At 42.9% G+C, this 23,541-nt stretch overlaps 1 protein-coding gene and 1 non-coding gene across 2 annotated transcripts in view; both read right to left on the bottom strand.

Annotated features, from left to right (window-relative positions):
• Positions 1 to 22,642, bottom strand: part of LOC136886782 (phospholipase A2-like) — a 30,684-nt gene extending 8,042 nt beyond the window's left edge. Inside the window, exons 1-2 of the mRNA XM_068230960.1 lie at positions 22,493 to 22,642; positions 7,891 to 8,057 (exon numbers count right to left, since the gene is read on the bottom strand). Of these exons, the coding sequence (XP_068087061.1) occupies positions 7,891 to 8,057; positions 22,493 to 22,642 (317 nt within the window). The remainder of the gene's footprint in view (positions 1 to 7,890; positions 8,058 to 22,492) is intronic.
• LOC136886909 (U6 spliceosomal RNA) lies at positions 214 to 320 on the bottom strand. Its single transcript, XR_010861873.1, has one exon. It is a non-coding gene; the product is annotated as a U6 spliceosomal RNA (small nuclear RNA).
• Positions 22,643 to 23,541: the final 899 nt, after the last annotated feature.

Below are 23,541 nucleotides of genomic sequence, written 5' to 3'. Positions count from 1 at the left end.
CTTCTTTCTGTCAAGTCTTCCCAGCCCAAAGTTTGCAACATTTTCGTAACACTGGTCTTTTGTCGGTTATCACCCAGAATAAATCGTGCGCTCTTCTCTGAACTTTTTTCCAGCTTTCGTATTGACCTATAAACACACTCATACACTACGGAAAACATATTACAAAAATGTATCCGTCGGAGTTAAGAGCAAATTCGTGAGGCAAAGCAAACCAAAAATGTGGAACGCTTCACGATTTTGCGTGTCATCCTTGCGCAGGGGCCATGCTAATCTTCTCTGTATCGTTCCAATTTTAGTATATGTACCGCCGAAGCGAGTACAACAGCGACTCTCCTTCAATTTGTATATATACTTAGTTACGGCGAGTGACTAGCACATATGCTTTGGGTGTATATTCGTTAGCTATTTCTCCTTTCTTCCTTGCCCTTTTAAAAATTACTATTAAATGTATTGGCGAGAATAATTATTCTCTATGATGTTTTAATGAGATAGTTTATTATAAATTGTAATTTTGTTTGTTTGACGGGATTTAAGTAGGGACATTCTGCAGAAAGTTATAACTCGCCATTGACGTCATGAGCACGTGACGTTGGTTTATTCATGAAAGCCAACATTACGGTTGTTCTGCAAATCCGTAGGCCTACTCTAGGTTTAGAATTCTATATGTGGGAAGAACCTTACGGTTTATTGGTGTTTATTTATGATGTGACAGTAATATTCGTATAAAGATGAGGCCAGTTACAAGCTGTAGACATTCCATGCTTCAAGCTAGCGGGAACATGTTTATGTTGGTATATAAGGAACACAGACATGACTGAGGAAGAGGAAAAATCGAAACGTGTTCCAGTGAGAACGATACGATTATTCACCGCACTACTACAGGGAAGAAGCGTCAAATCTATTTGGTCTGACACTTGAACCGAGTCCCATTGGTAGAATAAGAAATGTCACCTTTAGAATGTTGGCCGGCATGGTAGGAGAGTTGGCGGTGAGCCTATACAATTTCTAATCAGTACACTGAGTGCCAAAAGCCTTGATTCATTTCCAAACTTCTCGGCAGAGTTCATATGGAGTGAGGGCTACGCTTTTGATGGTGATTCGTCCGTCGGATCAATCAATCAATCAATCAATCAATCAATCAATCAATCAATCAATCAATCAATCAATCAGTTACCATTGATCTGCAATTAGGGCAGTCGCCCAGGTTACAGCTTCCGCATCTGTTGTTTACCTAGTCTTTTCTTAAATAATTGCAAAGAACTTTGAAATTTATTGAATACCTCCCTTGGTAAATTATTCCAGTCCCTAATTCTTCCTATAAACGAATGAACACCTACAACCTGTTTTCCAGTCAGTGACCGGGTCAGGGATGGAATAAATGAAGCCCCCACCTTGCGGCGAGGATAGGAATTGTGCCGGCTGCCGAGGCCTGTCGCATCCTCTGGGCGTAATGATTAATGACTGACATATGAAATGAAATGATATTGGAGAGTGTTGCTGGAACGAAAGATGACATGGAAAACCGCCTCCGCTTTGTCCAGTACAAATCTCACATGGAGTGACCGGAATTTGAACCACGGAACCCAGCGGTGATGAGAGGCCGACGCGCTGCCGCCTGAGCCACAGAGGCTTCATATAAACGAATATTTACTCAAATTTGTCCTCGTGAATTCCAACTTTATATTCATATTGTGATCTTTCCTACTTTTATAAACACCACTCACACTTTTACCTCTACTAATGTCATTCCACTCCATCTCTCTACGGCTTCGTTTGGCATCATATATTATTTTGAGTATCTTCATGCCTGTGCAGTAAATTTTAAATGATTTCTTCCTTCCAGGGGTGAACAACTACATTTATATCGACGTTCTGTCCTTATTATATCCTACTATTCATTCAGCCGGACCCTGTATTTACATTCCGTGTTTCTACATTTTAAATATTGTGTTCATAGGTTTAGTTTAGCTTAGGGACGCTACAGCAGAGGCTGAACACTTGGCAGGAGGTGTTACAAAGAAATGGCCTCAAGATACGTAGGACTAAAACTGTAATTTCTCCATGAGTGATCTTGATGGTCAGGATGGTTTAACAATTGCTAAGGTGGAAGTAGCGTAAACCAGCTTCAAATATCTCTGTTCAGTGATACAGGAGAACCCAGATATAGACAGAGACAGAGAGTGTCTGGATGAAATGGCGAGCAGCTTGTGGTAAAGATGTAAAGAAGAAGGCGTATAAGTCAGTGCTAAGACCCCAATTAGAGTATGGTTCCAGTGTTTAGGGCCCACACCACCATTACTTGATACGAGAACTAGAAGAGATCCAAAGGAGAGCGCACGATTTGTTCTGGATGATTTCCGACAAAGGAGTAGTGTTACTAAAATGTTGCAAACTTTGGGCTGGGAAGACTTGGGGGTAAGGAGACGAGCTGCTCGACTGTTCGGCAACGTGTGACAGTGGGAAATGTGAGTTCAGGGTGGCAAAGTAAGACCCTCGCTGTCCCTCAGGGGTCGGTCCTGGGACCACTGTTATTTATCATACAAATTAATGATATATCAAAAGCTCTTAAATTCTGCAAAGTGCAAGTGTACGCAGATGATGTACAAATTTACTGTCATTCAAAACCGAGTGATATTGATACTGCAATTACTAAAATAAATTCCGACCTAAACCATCTTAGTGACTATGCAAATAAAAACAGTTTACTAATAAACCTGAATAAAACTCAAGTTATTATTATCGGTACCAGTAAAAACCTATATTCCCTCAAGCAAAGGTACATCTCTCCAATAATTTTAAACAATAAAATCATACCCTACTCTACTTCAGCGACTAAGGAATTATTATGACTGAGACACTAAATTGGACCCATCAGGCGATAAGCACATGTAATAAATTACACAAAATACTTATATCCTCCGAAGCGATTCTGTAATGCATTCTCGGTTGGACTCAAAGTAAAACTAATTCACTCTCTTTTAATACCTATACTTGACTATTGTGACACTGTGTTGACTGAAATTACCTGCGACAGTAACAAGAGACTGGACAGGAGCCTGAATAGCTGCGTAAGATATACACTGACTGACAGAGCAAATGCAACACCAAGAAGGAGTGGTCAGAACTTTATGCCAATTGCAGGGTAGACTGACGTCACTGAGGTATGCTCATGATGTGAAATGCGCCGCTGTGCTGCGCACGTAGCGAACGATAAATGGGACACGGCGTTGGCGAATGGCCCACTTCGTACCGTGATTTCTCAGCCGACAGTCATTGTACAACGTGTTGTCGTGTGCCACAGGACACGTGTATAGCTAAGAATGCCAGGCCGCCGTCCACGGAGGCATTTCCAGCAGACAGACGACTTTATGAGGGGTATGGTGATCGGGCTAAGAAGGGCAGGTTGGTCGCTTCGTCAAATCGCAGCCGATACCCATAGGGATGTGTCCACGGTGCAGCGCCTGTGGCGAAGATGGTTGGCGCAGGGACATGTGGCACGTGCGAGGGGTCCAGGCGCAGCCCGAGTGACGTCAGCACGCGAGGATCGGCGCATCCGCCGCCAAGCGGTGGCAGCCCCGCACGCCACGTCAACCGCCATTTTTCAGCATGTGCAAGACACCCTGGCTGTTCCAATATCGACCAGAACAATTTCCCGTCGATTGGTTGAAGGAGGCCTGCACTCCCGGCGTCCGCTCAGAAGACTACCATTGACTCCACAGCATAGACGTGCACGCCTGGCATGGTGCCGGGCTAGAGCGACTTGGATGAGGGAATGGCGGAACGTCGTGTTCTTCGATGAGTCACGCTTCTGTTCTGTCAGTGATAGTCACCGCAGACGAGTGTGGCGTCGGCGTGGAGAAAGGTCAAATCCGGCAGTAACTGTGGAGCGCCCTACCGCTAGACAACGCGGCATCATGGTTTGGGGCGCTATTGTGTATGATTCCACGTCACCTCTAGTGCGTATTCAAGGCACGTTAAATGCCCACCGCTACGTGCAGCATGTGCTGCGGCCGGTGGCACTCCCGTACCTTCAGGGGCTGCCCAATGCTCTGTTTCAGCAGGATAATGCCCGCCCACACACTGCTCGCATCTCCCAACAGGCTCTACGAGGTGTACAGATGCTTCCGTGGCCAGCGTACTCTCCGGATCTCTCACCAATCGAACACGTGTGGGATCTCATTGGACGCCGTTTGCAAACTCTGCCCCAGCCTCGTACGGACGACCAACTGTGGCAAATGGTTGACAGAGAATGGAGAACCATCCCTCAGGACACCATCCGCACTCTTATTGACTCTGTACCTCGACGTGTTTCTGCGTGCATCGCTGCTCGCGGTGGTCCTACATCCTACTGAGTCGATGCCGTGCGCATTGTGTAACCTGCATATCGGTTTGAAATAAACATCAATTATTCGTCCGTGCCGTCTCTGTTTTTTCCCCAACTTTCATCCCTTTCGAACCACTCCTTCTTGATGTTGCATTTGCTCTGTCAGTCAGTGTATATTTAATCTGCGATATGATGCTCATATATCACCATATTATAAGGAATTGTCGTGGCTTCGAGTGCACCAGTGGCGTGAATTTCACATGTTACACTTCTGCACAAATTACTTTCCACTAATACTCCCAACTATATTTCTTCACCTTTATCTTACCTCTCGTCATATCATGACCACCATACGAGATCTGGCTCCTCTCTTACCATATCTGTAAACCGCACTGCGGCTTACAACCGCTCCTTCATAATCTCTGCGTCCAGGGCATGGAATTTGCTCCCTGTGAACATTAGGGACAATCCCTCTCATCGCAAGTTTAAAGTGGCGTGCCGCGAGTATTTGTTGCGTAGATCCTGCTGACTTGCTGGATAATTGTTGGGTGAATGAAAGATTGAATGGGATGAATTAACGGATTATTGCAGTTTCATCACTTAAATGTATTTTACTTTGTGTATTTTAAAATTAAGGATTCTTTTATTGTAATTTTTAATATTATTACTATTGTTTTTGCTATTAATATTATTTGTATTGCCATTAATTTTCTTGACACGACACAAGCCCAAATGCCTATACAATATCATTATTTGTGTTATTTGTAAGTACTGTATACGTTATATACATGTATACTCTTCTAGTGGTTAAGTGTAAGAGAGGGCCTTGAGCCCTAACTTCGCCACCAATTAAAGACATTATGTATCTATTTATCTAAGTGGTATGTTCCGAGCTGTCAGTGGGGAGATAGCGTGGAATGACATAAGTAGATGAATAAGCTTGAGTGGAGCTTTTAAAAGTAGGAAAGATCATAATATGAAGATGAAGTTGGAATTCAAGAGGACAAATTGGGGCAAATATTCATTTATAGGACGAAGAGTAAGGGATTGGAGTACATTATCAAAGGAAATGTTGGATAAATTTATTTGTAAAATAATAATAATAATAATAATAATAATAATAATAATAATAATAATATGAAATGGCGAATGGCTTTTAGTGCCGGGATGTGTCCGAGGACTTCGGCTCGCCAGGTGCAGGTCTTTTGATTTAACGCCCGTAGGCGACCTTCGCTTCGTGATGAGGATAAACCCCGTGCCAGCGAAATTAACAAATGATGGTTAAAATTCCCGCCCCCGCCGGGAATAGAACCCGGGGCCCCTGTTCAAAGGCCAGTACGCCAACCATGTAGCCATGGAGCCGGGCGAGTTCTTTGTAAACATTTAAGAGAAAGCTAGGTAAACAATCGATAAGGAATCTGCCACCTGGGCCATAGCCCTAAATGCCGATTGATTGATTGATTGATTGATTGATTGATTGATTGATTGATTGATAGATTGATTGATTGATTGATTGATTGATTGATTGATTGATTGATTGATTGATTGATTGATTGATTGATTGATTGATTGATTGATTGATTGATTGAGCTACCGGTGTTCTATGTGACTGGAAGGTCCCTCTTCACCTGAAGGGCAAAATCTACAGAATGGTTGTCCGTCCAACAATTCTATATGGTTCGGAGTGCTGGGCTGCAAAGAAAATAGATGAACAGAAACTTAATGGGGCTGAAATGAAGATCCAAAGGGCCTTTGGAGTGACGAGGCTGGATAAAATTCGTCAATCTCTCAGACTAACAAAAATCTCTGAGAAACGGAGGGAGAAGTCATAGTGTAAAATTTTGAAATACATACGGTACATATGAATTTGTACATGACGGTGTTGTAATGTACCTGAAAAAAGATACAGCTTAAATAAATAGAATGAGATGTTTCGTTCCTGAAAGAACATCATCGGATTCTATCAAATCACACACAAAAATATTTAGAAATGTATAAACATCAATGTGTATTTCTGTTTAAATCGTTCAAAACTTGAAATGTGGTACTTTTCTTATAATGAAATCCTCACTTCTCTCCACTCTAGCGTAGAATGCGAGTTGTTGGAATACCGGTACTCTGTCGTTGGCGTAAGGCCAGCTGGCTAATCAGTCCGTATACTTGCAGATAAAAGGATTGCGGCCCTCTTAAGACAGTAATCAGTAATCACCACCATAATCAACAGTGCGTTAAGCGAGGCGACAGTAGATGCCGACGCTTCTTGTATTTATAGAACGCATTATCGCTGCGGGCGTGTGAAAAATCAAAGAAGGGAGAATTTTTTTAACCGCGCATAAAGCACCAGTACTCTGTATAGTGATGGGATAATCGAATACAAAATAATCGCTTATTCGATTATTTAATTTTATACGATTATATTTCTATGCCGATTATTTTTCGATTATTCATTCGAATGAATGAGGCAATTAAATAGTGAATGCTTTCGAAATAATGGAGTGAAAAGTGATGTTATTAAGACAGTTAATTCACTCATCTAGTTTCAACATTTGGAGATACGTTTGGAAAAAGGCGTATTTCTATTTTTCATAAGAGTTCGTCTATTCGCTTATTTCAATCGATTATCCATCCGACACACTTAAACCGAAAAACTGATTCATGACGCATCCGAATATTCTATGCGATAAAACTGAATGATATTCGAAACGCATTCGATATTTCCTTCTTATTCTTTATCTGTTTACCCCTCCAGGGTCGGTTTTTCCCGCGGATTTAACGAGGGATCCTACCTCTACTGCCTCAAGGCAGTGTCCTGGTGCTTCAGACTCTTCGTCGGGGGATACAACTGGGGAGGATGCCCAGTACCTCGCCCAGGCGGCCTCACCTCTATGCTGAACTGGGGCCTTGCGGGAGGATGGGAAGATTGGAAGAGATAGACAAGGAAGAGGGAAGGAAGCGGTCGTGGCCTTAAGTTAGGTACCATCCCGGCATTTGCCTGGAGGAGAAGTGGGAAGCCACGGAAAACCACTTCTAGGATGGCTGAGGTGGGAATCGAACCCATCTCTACTCAGTTGACCTCCCGAGGCTGAGTGAACCCCGTTCCAGCCCTCGTACCACTTTTCAAATTTCGTGGCAGAGCCGGGAATCCAACCCGGGCCTCCGGGGGTGGCAGCCAATCACACTAACCACTACGCCACAGAGGTTATTTTATTCGATTGTTTAAATAATCGGAAGATGGGTATTCGATTATTAAAAGTATCCGATTATCCCATCACTAACTCTGCCTGTACGTAAGTACTGTACTTGAATCACTGTAGTATGTGTGTTCGTTTCATTTATTGCATATAGTTTGAGCAATAATGGAATAACGCAATTTCAGTTCGATAAGAAATTTCACTTTTATGTTTCCTCATTTATACACTATTTTGGCCGTCCCCTTTTGAAAACGTATACCTGAGTTTCATCTGTAGTTGTTTAACTTTCCCTGAAAAGTGTGGAAAAAGTTACAGTGCTTCGTTTTCTCCACCGACTGATTCAATTTGAGTGTGAGATATGCGTCTCATCCTTACCTGGTATACAAGGCCCCATTCGTCAGCCCGTGTCCGGTACCTCCGGCCTCGATCAGGTCTGGACAGTAGTCGTGCTCTCTGCAGCAAGCGTCTGTCTCCCGGTTGACGCCCAGGTCGTCGTAACTCTCAGATATGTTTCCGGAACCGCACCACTTGGTTCCTGCCGTCAAGATATATCAATGCTCTCATCCATAAACAGATTGTAAACACACAATATATTCACTCATCCATTCATACTCCATGTTCCTTGAATATCGTTCCACGTGTATGCATTCATCGCCGGCGCTCTCATAGGGGAACAAGCCTGCAACTGCGGAGATTTTTCATGAATTTGCCACAGTTTGTAGCAGTTGTAAAACGTCTAAACTACAATGAACACGTAATAGTTCCTTAATATTTTTTATCACGGATTATGCTGCACTTTCAGACAAAGAGAAGGCAAGAAAACGAAGTTATTTCTGACTACAGGGTGTCTCGTATAAACCCAGACCGAACGCACGGTGTTTGTACTCTGCGCTACGGCAGCTGCAGGACGGGAGGCGCACGCTTAGTTCTTGACCTTGCAAGCATGAGTCGCCAGTCTGAGTCTCTACTGTTAACATGGTGAGACAGTTATCATTGCAGCATAATATTTTCGTATGTAAAAGTTCTGGTTTAATCTTAATGGTCGTGTGAACAGTCATAACTCTCGCTACTGGTGTGCAGAAAATCCTGATGGTGTTTCGAAGTCCCTCATTACGATAGGAATATTGGTGTTTGGTGTGCTGTTAGTGCAAGACGAATAATAGGGCCTATTTCCTTCAAGACGGCAGTAAATGCAGAGAGGTGCCATGGTGACATTTTGACATCGTTGTTCAATCAGTTAACGGAAGAAGAAAAACTGCGTGGGTGGTTTCACAAGATTCAACCCATGTTCACACAGCAGAAGATTCCCTTCTTACAACCTCGGAAGTGTTTGCGGACAGAGTGACCGGTGCTGGTATATTTCCCCCTCGTTCTCCAGATTTAACAGTGTGTGAGATTTACTTGTGGGGTAAACTGAAAGAAAAAGTGTATCGAGCAAATCCTCACACATTGGAGGAACTGAAAGAAAACCTTACGAATGAAATCAGAAACATTGAAGTGGTAGAACTCTGTCGCGGGAGTCAGAATGTGGCTACCAGATATAATGCCTGAATAACCCAGGAAGGACGACACTTCCAGCAACTTTTTTTTTTTTTTTTTGCTAGGGGTCTTACGTCGCACCGACACAGATAGGTCTTATGGCGTCGATGGGATAGGAAAGGCCTAGGAGTTGGAAGGAAGCGGCCGTGGCCTTAATTAAGGTACAGCCCCAGCATTTGCCTGGTGTGAAAATGGGAAACCACGGAAAACCATTATCAGGGCTGCCGATAGTGGGATTCGAACCTACTATCTCCCGGATGCAAGCTCACAGCCACGCGCCTCTACGCGCACGGCCAACTCGCCCGGTCCAGCAACTTTTATAAGGTAAAATTTCCTGTAAGATAGTATATACGCTTAAAGCAAGGCGACCGCGCGTGACATGTTCCGCTAAAGCAGCTGTCGTAGCGCAGAGTACAAACACCATGTGTCCGGTTTGACTTTATGTGAGAGACCCTGCATTTTTTTCACAACTAGTGTACGGGAGGGAGTTGGCTACTTCAATACAGACCATGTAGCTACAAACTTGTATTCAGGAGATCGTGGATTCAGATCCTACCGTCGACAGACAAATGCCTGGGCTGTACCTCACAACTAGTGTACGGGAGAGAGTTAGCTACTCAATACAGGCCATGTAGCTACAAACTTGTATTCAGGAGATCGTGGATTCAGATCCTACCGTCGACAGACAAATGCCTGGGCTGTACCTCACAACTAGTGTACGGGAGAGAGTTGGCTACTTCAATACAGACCATGTAGCTACAAACTTGTATTCAGGAGATCGTGGATTCAGATCCTACCGTCGACAGACAAATGCCTGGGCTGTACCTCACAACTAGTGTACGGGAGGAAGTTGGCTACTTCAATACAGACCATGTAGCTACAAACTTGTATTCAGGAGATCGTGGATTCAGATCCTACCGTCGACAGACAAATGCCTGGGCTGTACCTCACAACTAGTGTACGGGAGAGAGTTAGCTACTCAATACAGGCCATGTAGCTACAAACTTGTATTCAGGAGATCGTGGATTCAGATCCTACCGTCGACGGACAAATGCCTGGGCTATACCTCACAACTAGTGTACGGGAGAGAGTTAGCTACTCAATACAGGCCATGTAGCTACAAACTTGTATTCAGGAGATCGTGGATTCAGATCCTACCGTCGACAGACAAATGCCTGGGCTGTACCTCACAACTAGTGTACGGGAGAGAGTTGGCTACTCAATACAGGCCATGTAGCTACAAACTTGTATTCAGGAGATCGTGGATTCAGATCCTACCGTCGACAGACAAATCCCTGGGCTGTACTACAATTAGATCACGGCCATTACCTTCGTAATCCTAGCACTTAATTACTTAATCCGAACACCTGTAAAAAATAAAAAATAAAAGCAATGTTTCTTATTTGTGTCATCCGGTCACAAACAAAAGTAATTCGTTGATTCCCATGTGGATAGTTTAGAAAGCTGAACTTACTGAGACAGCCTGTCAAGGGATTCACAAGAACATTTTAGACAAATACCTGTGTCTCCGTTAGCACTGATCGCTCCCTGTGACATCCTCCTAAGCTAACCAGTTCTTCGTTGCTTTTTGCGCGCATTTATTTCTTAAAGTACGATGACGTCTGCCTCTGTGGTATAGTGGTTAGTGTGATTAGCTGCCAACCCCGGAGGCCCTGATTCGATTCCCGGCTCTGCCACGAAATTTGAAAAGTGGTACGAGGGCTGGAACGGAGTCCACTCAGTCTCGGGAGGTCGAATGAGTAGAGGTGGGTTCCATTCCCACGTCAGCCATCCTGGAAGTGATTTTCCGTGGTTTCCCACTTCTCCTCCAGGCAAATGCCGGGATGGTACCTAACTTAAGGCCACGGCCGCTTCCTTCCCACTTCCTTGTCTATCCCTTCCATTCTTTCCATCACCCACCAAGGCCCCTGTTCAGCATAGAAGGTGAGGCCGCCTGAGCGAGGTACTGGTCATTCTCCGCAGTTGTATCCCCGACCCAATGTCTCACGCTCCAGGACACTGCCCTTGAGGCGGTAGAGGTGGGATCCCTCGCTGAGTCCGAGGGAAAAACCGACCCTGGAGGGTAAACATTCAAACTCACTCATTTGACGGTACGGTTCTCGTATACGTCTGCGAGGCATCCTGCACGTCTGCTGAAGTCACACTGATCCATTACCTTCGGTTTATAGCGACAACGAGAGCCGCAGGTACATTTTTTTTTTTGCTAGGGGTTTTACGTCGCACCGACACAGATAGGTCTTATGGCGACGATGGGATAGGAAAGGCCTAGGAGTTGGAAGGAAGCGGCCGTGGCCTTAATTAAGGTACAGCCCCAGCATTTGCCTGGTGTGAAAATGGGAAACCACGGAAAACCATCTTCAGGGCTGCCGATAGTGGGATTCGAACCTACTATCTCCCGGATGCAAGCTCACAGCCGCGCGCCTCTACGCGCACGGCCACAGGTACATTTTACCAGTCGGTGGTGGTGCGCCGAGATATCGATGTGGACCTTGAATCTGAGGGCCGACATGGTTCAAATGCTAATCATTTCTTCAGAACATACTAATGCAAACATGTCCTGTGAATATGAACTTCCTATCTCTTCACTTTCAAGGTGTTCTGGTTTCTATGAACATGAGTATACAATAAAACCTCGATAAGGCGTTGTCAAAGGGCGCACATGAATACCGCGTAATAAGCGGGGAGAAACAAAGCAAAATAATGACGTAATATGTTTCTCATTGTAAAGGAGACTATGTACTGACGTATCATTTAATTGAATTATACTTTCTTTCTTTCTTTCTTTCTTTCTTAGTACACCATATTGGAGATACCTGATATAGTATCAGATCCTCCTGACGTCACTGCATCAATGATTGAATAACGATCTTAAAATATCGTTCTTATCGTAGACGATGGAATTCCTAACGAATCAGTGAGCTGTCTCTGGTTAATATTAGTGTTTTTATCGCGCTTTCGCAAAAAAATGTCTAATTTATCCGGTAAGGAACGCTCTTGCCCTTTCACACTCATAATCCCAGACAAGCTTCAATACTCTGAACACAAATGAAAGACAATCTTAGAACTGTCCTGGTAAACCAGTATGGAATGTGATGAAGAGGTTTCTTCTCTGACTTCCTTGTCAATGATTTCTACAATGGTATGCAATAACTTGTTTCCAAGATATCCTAAATTGGCCTCTACAGTATTAGTCTCCCCGGGGCGCTGATTGCGAAGTGTTAATGTCAACATACTTTAGCCTTTAGCTCAGGTAAAGTGTACAGTTTTCTTCAGGTGTGTAGGTACACGCATGCACAGAAATGGTGTCTCGACATAAACAATTAACCCTGCCCTACTCCATCACTGAAAAAGGGGGGAGGAGTGAGGGGGTAGTGTTTAAGGCACAGGGTGTGTATTGTTATACATTCACCACGGTGTCCATTTCAATCACAACAGTCTTGTAGCAATGTATTACGCGAGGTGGTAAGTGGGGGGGGGGCGCCATGCTTTATTTATAACGGGACACCATTTCTGTGCATGCATGTACCCTTGCGACGAGGAAGTAAAATGTCTCATTTCTCTTGAACTTTGCTAAAGTTTAACCGAAGAATATTCCCTCGAAAAAGAGCGATATGAACGGGAGGGAAGGGCAATATTACGGGGTATGTTTTAATGGCTTCTTATAGGAAAATTCTAGGGACTGGGCAAAAATTGCGTATTATCCGGGATAGCGTAATAAATAGGAACGTCTTATCGAGGTTGTACTGTAGTATTTTTGTCCTTGATTGTACGGGATCTTGATTTTTGTATGGTCCTGCACGTGACCTTGTTCCCCCACTTGCACTTAGTAGACAGCTTTCGTCGTTAGAGCTGGGGACAGGTGAGACGTGTGTCAATAATTTTCTGTGTTATTTCTCATGTTCTACGACGCTAAATGTAGTTTGCATGGATTGCAGTGATGAAACGTGTAATAAAACTGACCTAATCGTTCCCGCATCGAACAAGGAGATAAGACTTGCTCATGTTCTACAGAGAGAGGGAGAGAGAGGCAGCGAAATGTTATCGGCATTTTAGTCGGGGTTGTCGTGCAGGTGGACTGTGTTCTCGAGTGGCGGGGATAGAGTGCGCGGTCAGGCATGGTTAGCGGTAAGCACATTATTAGTGTTGCATTCCTACACTTGTGATTGAACGTAATTTGCGTTAGCTCTCAGTATGGTGCCCGCTCATCAGTCAACACATGCATTAAAACAGGTGTTCGATGAACGGGTGATTTATTAGTTGTTGACTTTGGCTCCCTATTTCTCCCAGATTGCGTCTGTAATTTTTATTTGTGGGGAGCTTTATAACGGAAAGTGCCCAATAACAGTCCACTTACTCTTGAAACCCTGGATAATGAAATCAGATGATTTCAGATATTCCATGCCGTACGATATTTGCATGAAAAAGATCTCTGATTGTGGATAAACTCTGTCGTTCTACTGCCCTACTGTCCGTTTGCTTTATTATGGACGCTCGTGTTTAGGCTTTAATTTCAATCGAACCAATAGGCTTATTGCAAAATGAGTTAATGCCAATATTTTTCTTGTGGACATGATATAGGCTTTTGGGCTTATGCCGTGTCAAGAAAACACGTTTCGCAGAGAACTTTGCTTTTTGTCTTCAGAAGAAAATCTCGACTGTTCACGAAAATACTTCTACAATAATGAGGGTTTGAAGTTAAGAATGTTCCTGATTTTTCTGATGACCTATCTGTTACTATTCACGCACACACGGTGTAATGGAATATCTTAATTGGAGGTTAATGTTGTCCTCAGCTCCCGCTTGGAGCGCTGTGCCTGCATACGGCGAGCCATCTGGTGACGAATGTACGTACCACTACAGCGACCAACGGTAAAGCATCCTCAAGTTCAAACGCACATTATTGTAGAAGCCTTCCTGTGAACAGTCGAGATTGAAGATGCGGAGCAAAGTTCTCTGCGAAACGTAAAGAGATTCATCTTGTTCTCTAGACATGGCATAAGCCCAAAAGCCTATATCACGTAAGGGCCGTGAAAGCATCAATGCTAATATTTTCCTTGTTTAATTCAGTGTTGCCAACTTATATTTTCAAGATCCGCTAAATACTACTAAAAATCCGCTAAAATTCCGCCAAGTAATCCGATCTCAAATAATAATAATAATAATAATAATAATAATAATAATAATAATAATAATAATAATAATGTCCGCCTCTGTGGTGTAGTGGTTAGCGTGATTAGCTGCCACCCCCGGAGGTCCGGGTTTGATTCCCGGCTCTGCCACGAAATTTGAAAAGTGGTACGAGGGCTGGAACGGGGTCCACTCAGCCTCGGGAGGTCAACTGAGTAGAGGTGGGTTCGATTCCCACCTCAGCCATCCTGGAAGTGGTTTTCCGTGGTTTCCCACTTCTCCTCCAGGCGAATGCCGGGATGGTACCTAACTTAAGGCCACGGCCGCTTCCTTCCCTCTTCCTTGCCTATCCCTTCCAATCTTCCCATCCCTCCACAAGGCCCCTGTTCTGCATAGCAGGTGAGGCCGCCTGGGCGAGGTACTGGTCATACTCCCCAGTTGTATCCCCCGACCAAGAGTCTGAAGCTCCAGGACACTGCCCTGAGGCGGTAGAGGTGGGATCCCTCGCTAAGTCCGAGGGAAAAACCGAAGCTGGAGGGTAAACAGATGATGATGATAATAATAATAATAATAATAATAATAATAATAACAATAAAAGTGCTGTGAGCTTGCATCCGGGGGATAGTGGGGTTGAATCCCACTGTCGGCAGCCCTGAAGATTGGTTTTCCGTGGTTTCCCATTTTCACACCAGGCAAATGCTGGGGGTGTACCTTAATTAAGGCCACGGTCGCTTCCTTCCAACTCCTAGGCCTTTCCTATCCCATCGCCGCCATATCTGTGTCGGTGCGACGTAAAGTAAAGTAAATGTCTGCACTTATCTGACCTGTGAGTTTCACTGGGATTAACGCCTACCGGCGAGCTAAAACTTGTAGGTGTTTTACTGCCGGGTGCAAACTAGGTGAATCCCCTACCTCAAGGGCCACACAGAGAACAGGCCACTTCATTAAACGGTCTTCCTTCATACATAGATATAAATCCTACTCTCTCCCAGTTTCATTATCTGTCGACATTCGTCAACTAAGAGATAAGTACCCTTTCCCCACGCATTACAAATCATGATACTATGATCTCATAACATCAAATCCAAATAAGATGTTTTCCTCATATGACTGCTAGCTCCTGACAAGAAATACGGAATTGCTCGGAGACAGGCTGGAGAATTTTTTTAAAAAAAACGTAAAGTGGATAAAACACTAAATTCCGCTATAATAAATCTAGAATTCTGCAAAAAATCCGCTGTCCGCTCGCTAAATGATATATTTCACCGCCGAGAGTCTTCTAATTCCGCCAAATTTAGCGGAAAATCCGCTGAGTTGGCAACACTGGTTTAATTCTGCGTTAGGCTATATGCCTACAGAAGGGTATAAGCCAATTTGCTTTTGAAGTTTAATAATGATTTGTTTAAATTTGGGTTGTATAAAAATTTGTGCGGGTTTTTGGCTTCTTTCGTAAGAACTCCTCACTTAAAAATACGTTAGATGAAAAATTTCTTGTCTGATGGTAATAAAATTCTTATACCCAAAAAGAAGGATTCCGAGGCTGTTATAATGTGCGAGACATTTTCGGCTTCAGTAAAACATGGAATGGAATGAATGTTCTATGGGGAAACAAGCTTTCGGAAAGGTGGGAGGGCTCTTGACGTCTAAGGCAATCCCTATTCATTTAAGAAAGAGTTCCGCAAAGTGAAGAACGATACAAAGTATTTGGAAAGTTTTGAAATATGGTTGTGAAGAAGAATGGGAACCGTGAAGTGGACGGATAAAGTGCTAAGAAGAGTGAAAGAGAGGAGACGCTTGATAAAAACGATAAAGAAGAGGAAAATATCCTGGTTGCGTCACATACTATGCAGAAATTGTCTTCAACAGGGGGTGAATGAAATGGCGTATGGCTTTTAGTGCCGGGAGATCCCAGAACGGGTTTGGCTCGCCAGGTGCAGGTCTTTTGATTTGACACCCGTAGGCGACCTGCGCGTCGTGATGAGGATGAAATTATGATGAAGACAACACATACACCCAGCCCCCGTGCCAGGAAAATTAACCAATGATGCTTAAAATTTCCGACCCAGCCGGGAATCGAACCCGGGACCCCTGTGACCAAAGGCCAGCACGCTAACCATTTAGCCATGGAGCCGGACTTCAACAGAGGGTGATGGAGGATAAAATAGATGGAAGAAGAGTAAGAAAGTGGTTTGGAATGTTAACAGATGTCAAGCAAGGTCGAAACTATGTACAACTGAAACGAGATGTTCAGGACAAGATGATACCTCTCTCAAGACAGATTCATAGAAAAAGAAGAAGAAGAAGAATACCTCACCTGGGAATATGAGCCAAGAAGACCTGTCCCCGCCGCTATTTTCCTCCCTTGTGAACATCGACGGAAAGAGTATGAGCCAGCCGTGAACCAGATGGAGGTAGCAGGCGCACCACAGGAGACTCCATACTGTGCCAGCCATTGATCTGAAACGCGTTTAGTCCTGCAAAGAAAGGCGTCATGTACTTCAGAGCTGGGTTACATTGTTACATTGTTTCAAATCGTTCTTAAAGAGATTAGTATTGCTAACACCTCCGAAATGTGGTCACCGTCACTGTCCACGGAAATAAAAGTACAACTACACAACCACCCTGGCGAGTTGGCGTTGAATGACATTAAGTAGAAGAATCAGCTTGAGTGAAGCTTTTACAAGTAGAAAAGATCACAATATCAAGATAAAGTTGGACTTCAAGAGCACAGATCGGGGCAAATATTCATTTATAGGACGAGGAGTGGGGGAATGGAATAAATTATCAAGGGAAATGTTCGATAAATTTGCAAGTTCGTTGGAAGGATGGAAATGTTATGTAAGTGGGGAGAACAATAAATAAATAAATAAATAAATAAATAAATAAATAAATAAATAAATAAATAAATAGTCCGTCTGTGTGGTGTAGTGGTTAGCGTGATTCCCGTCTCTGCCACGAAATTTTGAAATTGCTATGAGGGCTGGAACGGGGTCCACTCAGCCTCGCGAGGTCAACTGAGTAGAGGTGGTTTCGATTCCCACCTCAGCCATTCCCACTTATCCTCCAGGCAAATGCGGGGTGGTACCTAACTTAAGGCCACGGTTGCTTCCTTCCCTCTTCCTTGTCTATCCTTACCAATCTCGCCCCCCCCCCCCCCTCACAAAGCCCCTGTTCGGCATAGATGGTGAGGCTGCCTGGGCGAGGTACTAGTCCTCCTTCCCAGTTCATCCTTGGACCCAATGTCTCACGTTCCAGAACACTACCCCTGAGGCGGTAGAGGTGGGATCCCTCGCCGGGTCCGAGGAAAAAGCTTACCATAGAGAGTAAATAGATTTAGAAAGAATAAATAAATAAATAAATAAATAAATAAATAAATAAATAAATAAATAAATAAATAAATAAACAAAATACGTAAAAACTAGCTAAACAATCGGTAGGGAATCTGCCACCGGGGGCAACAGCCCTAAATGCAAATCATTGTTTGATTGGAAATGGTTAATAATTTACCGAGCGAGTGGCTGCGTGGTTTGGGTCACTCAGCTGTGAGCTTGCACTCGGGAGACAGTGGGTTCGGTCCTGACTGTCGACATCCCTGAAGTTGGTTTTCCGTGGTTTCCCCATATTCACACCAGGCAAAATCTGGGGGTGGAACTTAATTAAGGCCACGGTCGCTTCCTTCCTACTCCTAGCCCTTTCCTACTTTACGGAGGCTTCTGTTGATATGAGATTTTTTTTGGTATCAGTTATTAAGGGAAAAAAGGATAGAATATCGTCGCCATAAGATCTATCTGTGTCGGTGCGACGTAAAGCCACTAGCAAAAAATAAAATAAAGCTGAACCCAGGCTCTTGGCACGCAGTCTAGTGATTAGAAATTGTATACCACCATCTCCCCTACCCTGCCGACCAACATTCTGATGGTGAAAATTTCTTCCACCGACGGGACTGCAACCGATGTCGGAATATATAGACTTGGCGCCTTAACGATCACCAGGCAGATCAGTGTTGATTGATTGATTGATTGATTGATTGATTGATTAATTAATTAATTCATTCATTCATTCATTCTGAGACTTCAGTGGAAGCTGCAGTTTACTCTGGCCTGTTACAAGAGACCGATGAAGAAATACTGCTTCCAAGAAGAAATGTCAAAAGGCGCCGCCAAGTATCCAGATGGCCATTATTATTATTATTATTATTATTATTATTATTATTATTATTATTATTATTATTATTATTATTATAACTAGCTGAAATGAAAATAACATACCGTGAAATATATGACTACGACTTACCCTGTGAACTGTTTAACCAGCTGAGCAAGTTGTCTCTTCCAAATACAATATCACTCTCGTATTTATAACCGTTTACTGCTACTTGTTAGAATACTGAATATCTATCACCACTGATAAATAGCTCGTATACGTGAAATGTTTTGACAATAACTGACCAATAAGATAATAAGAGAAATTTGTGTTGTTTTCTTCACACAACGCATAACATTGATTACGATATCACTTACGCATGGTCTGAACACTGATTAAGAACAAGAATTATTATTTTGCGTGATCGAAAGTGTGCGCCTGTTTACTTTCTTTCCCTCGCGGAGGCGCAGCTATAGGTATACACTCAGCCGCACAAAACTCGCTCAGCAAAGAAATATTTAATGTTGTACATTCTTTTGAAAGGCGAGGATAGTCTTAAACTGTGGATAGTTAGTGGGCGAAGAGATGATACTTGCAATCCTACCAACTGCACAGTATGTTCATCCTGTTTCAAACAAGAGGGTTTGGGAGGAAAGTCATATTCTGGGACGGCTATTTTTTGTACGGTTGGATGTACAGTACACACGGTATATATTCTGGAACCGACGAGTCTATTGCCGTGTAGACATACAGAGTGGGCCAAAAGTTACGTTGACCCTTATGTGTTCGCCAAAATACATGCACCAACCGGCGCTGTGAGCAACATTTCCACACCATTCATAACAGCACACACTGCGTAAGGAATGACATCACTAGCATCGCTCATACCTCAGTCACTTTCATATCGTGAAAACCAAGGATGAGACTGAGACAGGTCAATGGAAGTAATAAATTTGTTCTAGCCGATACCAGCAGACGTCCCTCATTTTACAGGATTGTCCCTTATTTCTCTAAAGTGTCCCGTTGTCTCAACAAAAAATATGTGTCCCGTATTTCGTGAATCGTACCGTATATTTTAAAATGCCGTGTTTAAACTCTATTTGTCACAAAGCTCTGAGGTATGTTTCTCATTGTGTAAAGTAATTACATTTTCTTTGGTTGGCACTAAACGTAACAAACCAGTCAACCAGGCGTAACATAAAGTGTAAACATTGCAACTTATAATCCTACATATCGAGCATTGTTTGTTTCAACACTTGATGTCTTTGTTATGTACTAGAATTGGGCCGCTTCCATTTTAAATAATAATAATAATAATAATAATAATAATAATAATAATAATAATAATAATAATAATAATAATAATAATAATAATAATGTTATGGATAATGATAGGCTCACAAATAAAATTTTAAACTTAGCCTTATCAATGAAAAATCACAACAATTCGCTAAAAGAAATCAGTGAAGACCTGAATGAAATCGGAATTAAGGAAGAAACCATTCAAGAGAGAATAAAATTCAGAACCTTAATTCACAAACACAAATGTTCTGTAAAGCCCGCCGGACTAAATACAGGATGGACTGAACAACGGAAAACGGAACAGAGCGAGAGGATGAAGAGATATTGGGAAGAGAAGAAAAACAAAACAAAAAAGTGCTAATAAGTTCAAACGCACTTCTTAGTTGGGCATAATGAGTCAATAATAATAATAATAATAATAATAATAATAATAATAATAATAATAATAATAATAATAATAATAATAATAATAATAATAATAATCAGTATTGGTTCTTTATAAATAAATGGCACTCTTAGTGTGGTCTGTGACTCGTGTTAAGACATTCTGATCTTAAATAGAACCTAATCATAATCAACAGCAATCGAAGCGTCCCCTATTTTCATGCTTGTAGGCTAATCTGGTTACCCTGCTGAAAACTCTAGGTCTCGCCAGCATTCGAGGCTCTTGCCTTTCTTTGGCCGATACCTTCATTTTTTCAATTGTCAGACGCCTTCCATTTTTTCCCTCTGATTAGTGTTATAGAGGATGGTTAAATTAACATGGTCTACATACGGTAAAAATTGTCTATCGATCAAAGCAAAATCAAAACATTGCAAGACGGTGGTTCAACCAGAGGTGACATACGGAAGCGAAACTCTTTTTAAAGACACTCAGGGAAAGAGAATGGACACAATCCTAAAAGTAGAGAGAAGAATAGCTAGAACATGCTTACATACAATATCAAAAAGATAGACGGTGGTGGATAGTGTCAAGTGAAGTGGTGTGCAGAGAACTGGAGCCCATCACAGATACTACACGAAAGAAGAGGATCTCTTTTTTTTTTGGGGGGGGGGGGGGTGTCACATTATGAGGACACCAAAAACCAGATTACCAAGAAAAATTATGGCGAAACCCTGGAATCTGAAGCAACAAGTAGGATGGATTAAGGAAATTAGAGAGGATATCGAAGAACTAGAAATAAATCGCGACTATTTTCAAAACAAAACAGAAAATGTAAAGAAACTGAAAAACATAAACATGAGATTTAAACCAACAATAGAGAAACAACATACAGTGGAAAAGGCTATTTACAGATGAGGAACGACAGAAAAGATCAGAACGAGTAAAAAGCAATTCGGAAAGAGAACATAATGAAGAAGATGACCAGAAAATGATTGAGTGAAGTGATCCAATGGGGCCGTGAAAGCAGGAGATGAATAATAATAATAATAATAATAATAATAATAATAATAATAATAATAATAATAATAATAATATGATGGTTGCCTAGTTGTACTTCCCCTTAAAACAATAATCACCACCACTCTCGCTCGCAAAGGTAGACATTGGTCGGTAAAGTTAAGAGTATAGTCATATTTACGAAAGTGACTTACCTCATTCTCTTGTTTGTAGAAAAATTGCGTTCTTCTTCTTTTCTTCGCATTCTTCTTCTTCTTTTTCTTCTTCCTATCTTTTTCACAGTTAGCTGGGGTCGCCACTTTGAATGGATTTAGTCTAGTTTTATGGCCGGATCCCATTCATGATACCAACCATAAGTGGAGAGTCGTATTTACTGTTGCGTGTTTCTGTGCTGATTTGTCGTGCTGTATGTATTTGAAGACGTGTGTTACGACGAAGGCAAACACCCAGTCTTCGAGCCACAGGAATTAATCAGACGTAATTAAAAATCTCTAACCCAGTCGCGAATCGAACCGGGGACCAGCACTGGGACCATTCAGCCAAAGCGCCGGAATTAATCAGACCCAATTAAAAATCTCTAACCCAGTCGGGAATCGAACAGGGGACCAGCATTGGGACCATTCAGCCAAAGTGACAGACTTCATTGTAAAAAATTGTGATACTTAAAAATAAAAAAAAACACATACACATGGGTGTAACTTATAGCGCCACTAATTTTGTTGCAAAGTATGCTGTTGCCCAAGAAAGGAGTGAACGCAATGTATTGTGTTCTTTTTTTCTGGTGTACAATCCGTAGATTGGTTGGCAGCAGCTCCTCGTTCTTCTTGCCTCACTGCTTTCCTCATAGTTCTTGCACCGTGCATCTAGAATAACACTCGCGGTATCCCCCGCCAGTCGTAAAAGGCGACTAAAAGGGACCCCAGGGGCTCTTACCTTGGGAGAGTCCTGGCATTGCTTCCACTTACTTGTACCAGGCTCCTCACTTTCATCTATCCTAACTGACCTCCCCTGCTCAACTCCTCCTCCTCCCCCCCCCCCCCGACGCTATTAGGTTTCTTTCATTTTCACGCCCTTCGTGGCCCTTGTCTTTCTTTGGCCGATATCTTCATTTTTCGAATTATCGGATCCCTTCCATTTTTTCTCTCGCTGATTAGTGTTATATAGAGCACGGTTGCCTAGTTGTACTTCCTCTTAAAACAATAATCACCACCATCACCCCAGAATCTGGTTCAAGTATCTCAACCGAGGTCTTCCCTTGGTTCTTTCCCCTTCCGCATATCCTTCAATTATTGTTCTTTGGAGCCCTTCATGTCGTGTTAGGTGTCCAATAAGCTGCATTTTCTTTCACAATGTTCCCCTGTAGGTGGGGGTGGTAGAATTAACACCCACAGTATCCCCTGCCAGTGGTATGAGGAGATTAAAAGGGACCCCAGGGGCTCTTACCTTGGGAGAATCCTGGCATTGCTCCCACTTACTTGTAGCAGGCTCCTCGCTTTCATCTATCCTAACCGACCTCCCCTGCTCCGAGAGTCTAGGGCGTCTTGCATTCTCACGTCCTTCAGGCCCTTGTCTTTCTTTGGCCGATACCTTCATTTTTCGGAATGTCGGAGCCCTTCAGTTTTCCCCCCTGATTAGTGTTAATAGAGGATGGTTGCCCAGCTGTATTTCCTCTTAAAACAATAAATGCCGGGCTGAGTGGCTCAGACGGTTGAGGCTCTGGCCTTCTGACTCCAACTTGGCAGGTTCGAATCTGGCTCAGTCCGGTGGTAGTTGAAGGTGCTTAAATACGTGAACCACGTGTCGGTAGATTTACTGGCACGTAGAAGAACTCCTGTGGGACTAAATTCCCGGCACCTCGGCGTCTCCGAAAATCGTACAAGTAGTTAGTGGGACGTAAAGCAAATAACATTATTAAAAAACCAATAATCATCACCACCTTTTCACGATGCAATTCTACAGCTTTCTTTTTCCTCCCACTCTTTGAAGAACGTCGTCGTTTGTTATATCAGTCTATTTAATTTTCATCATTCGTCTGCAGCACCACATCTCGAAAGATTTCAGCCTCCTTTCTCCCTCAGTTCCCACAGTCCAAGTTTCACAGTCATACACTCCAAACATATGCTTTTCGAAGCCTTTTCCTGATCTCAATACTGATACTGTGAAATATCAGCTGGGATTCGGGAGATAATGGGTTCGAACGGCCTGTCAATAGCCGTGAAGATGGTTTTCCGTGGTTTCCCATTTTCACACCAGGCAAATGCTGGAGCCGTACCTTAATTAAGGCCACGGCCGCTTCCTTCCCATTCCTAGCCCTTTCCTGTCCCATCGTAGCCAGGGTTCGACGTAAAGCAACTTGTAAAAAGAAAAGCTTCTTACCCATTCATAGCCCTTTCCTATCCCATCGTCACTATAAAACCTATCTGTGTCGGAGAGACGTAAAGCAGATTATAAATATAATATAATTATTGTGAGAAATTAAAAGCTTTCATGTT

The sequence above is a fragment of the Anabrus simplex genome, chromosome X (genome assembly GCF_040414725.1).
Source record: "Anabrus simplex isolate iqAnaSimp1 chromosome X, ASM4041472v1, whole genome shotgun sequence".
NCBI classification, from domain to species: domain Eukaryota; kingdom Metazoa; phylum Arthropoda; class Insecta; order Orthoptera; family Tettigoniidae; genus Anabrus; species Anabrus simplex.
The sequence above is the reverse complement of the archived record's forward strand: the minus strand, read 5'-3'. Positions and strand labels throughout refer to the sequence as shown.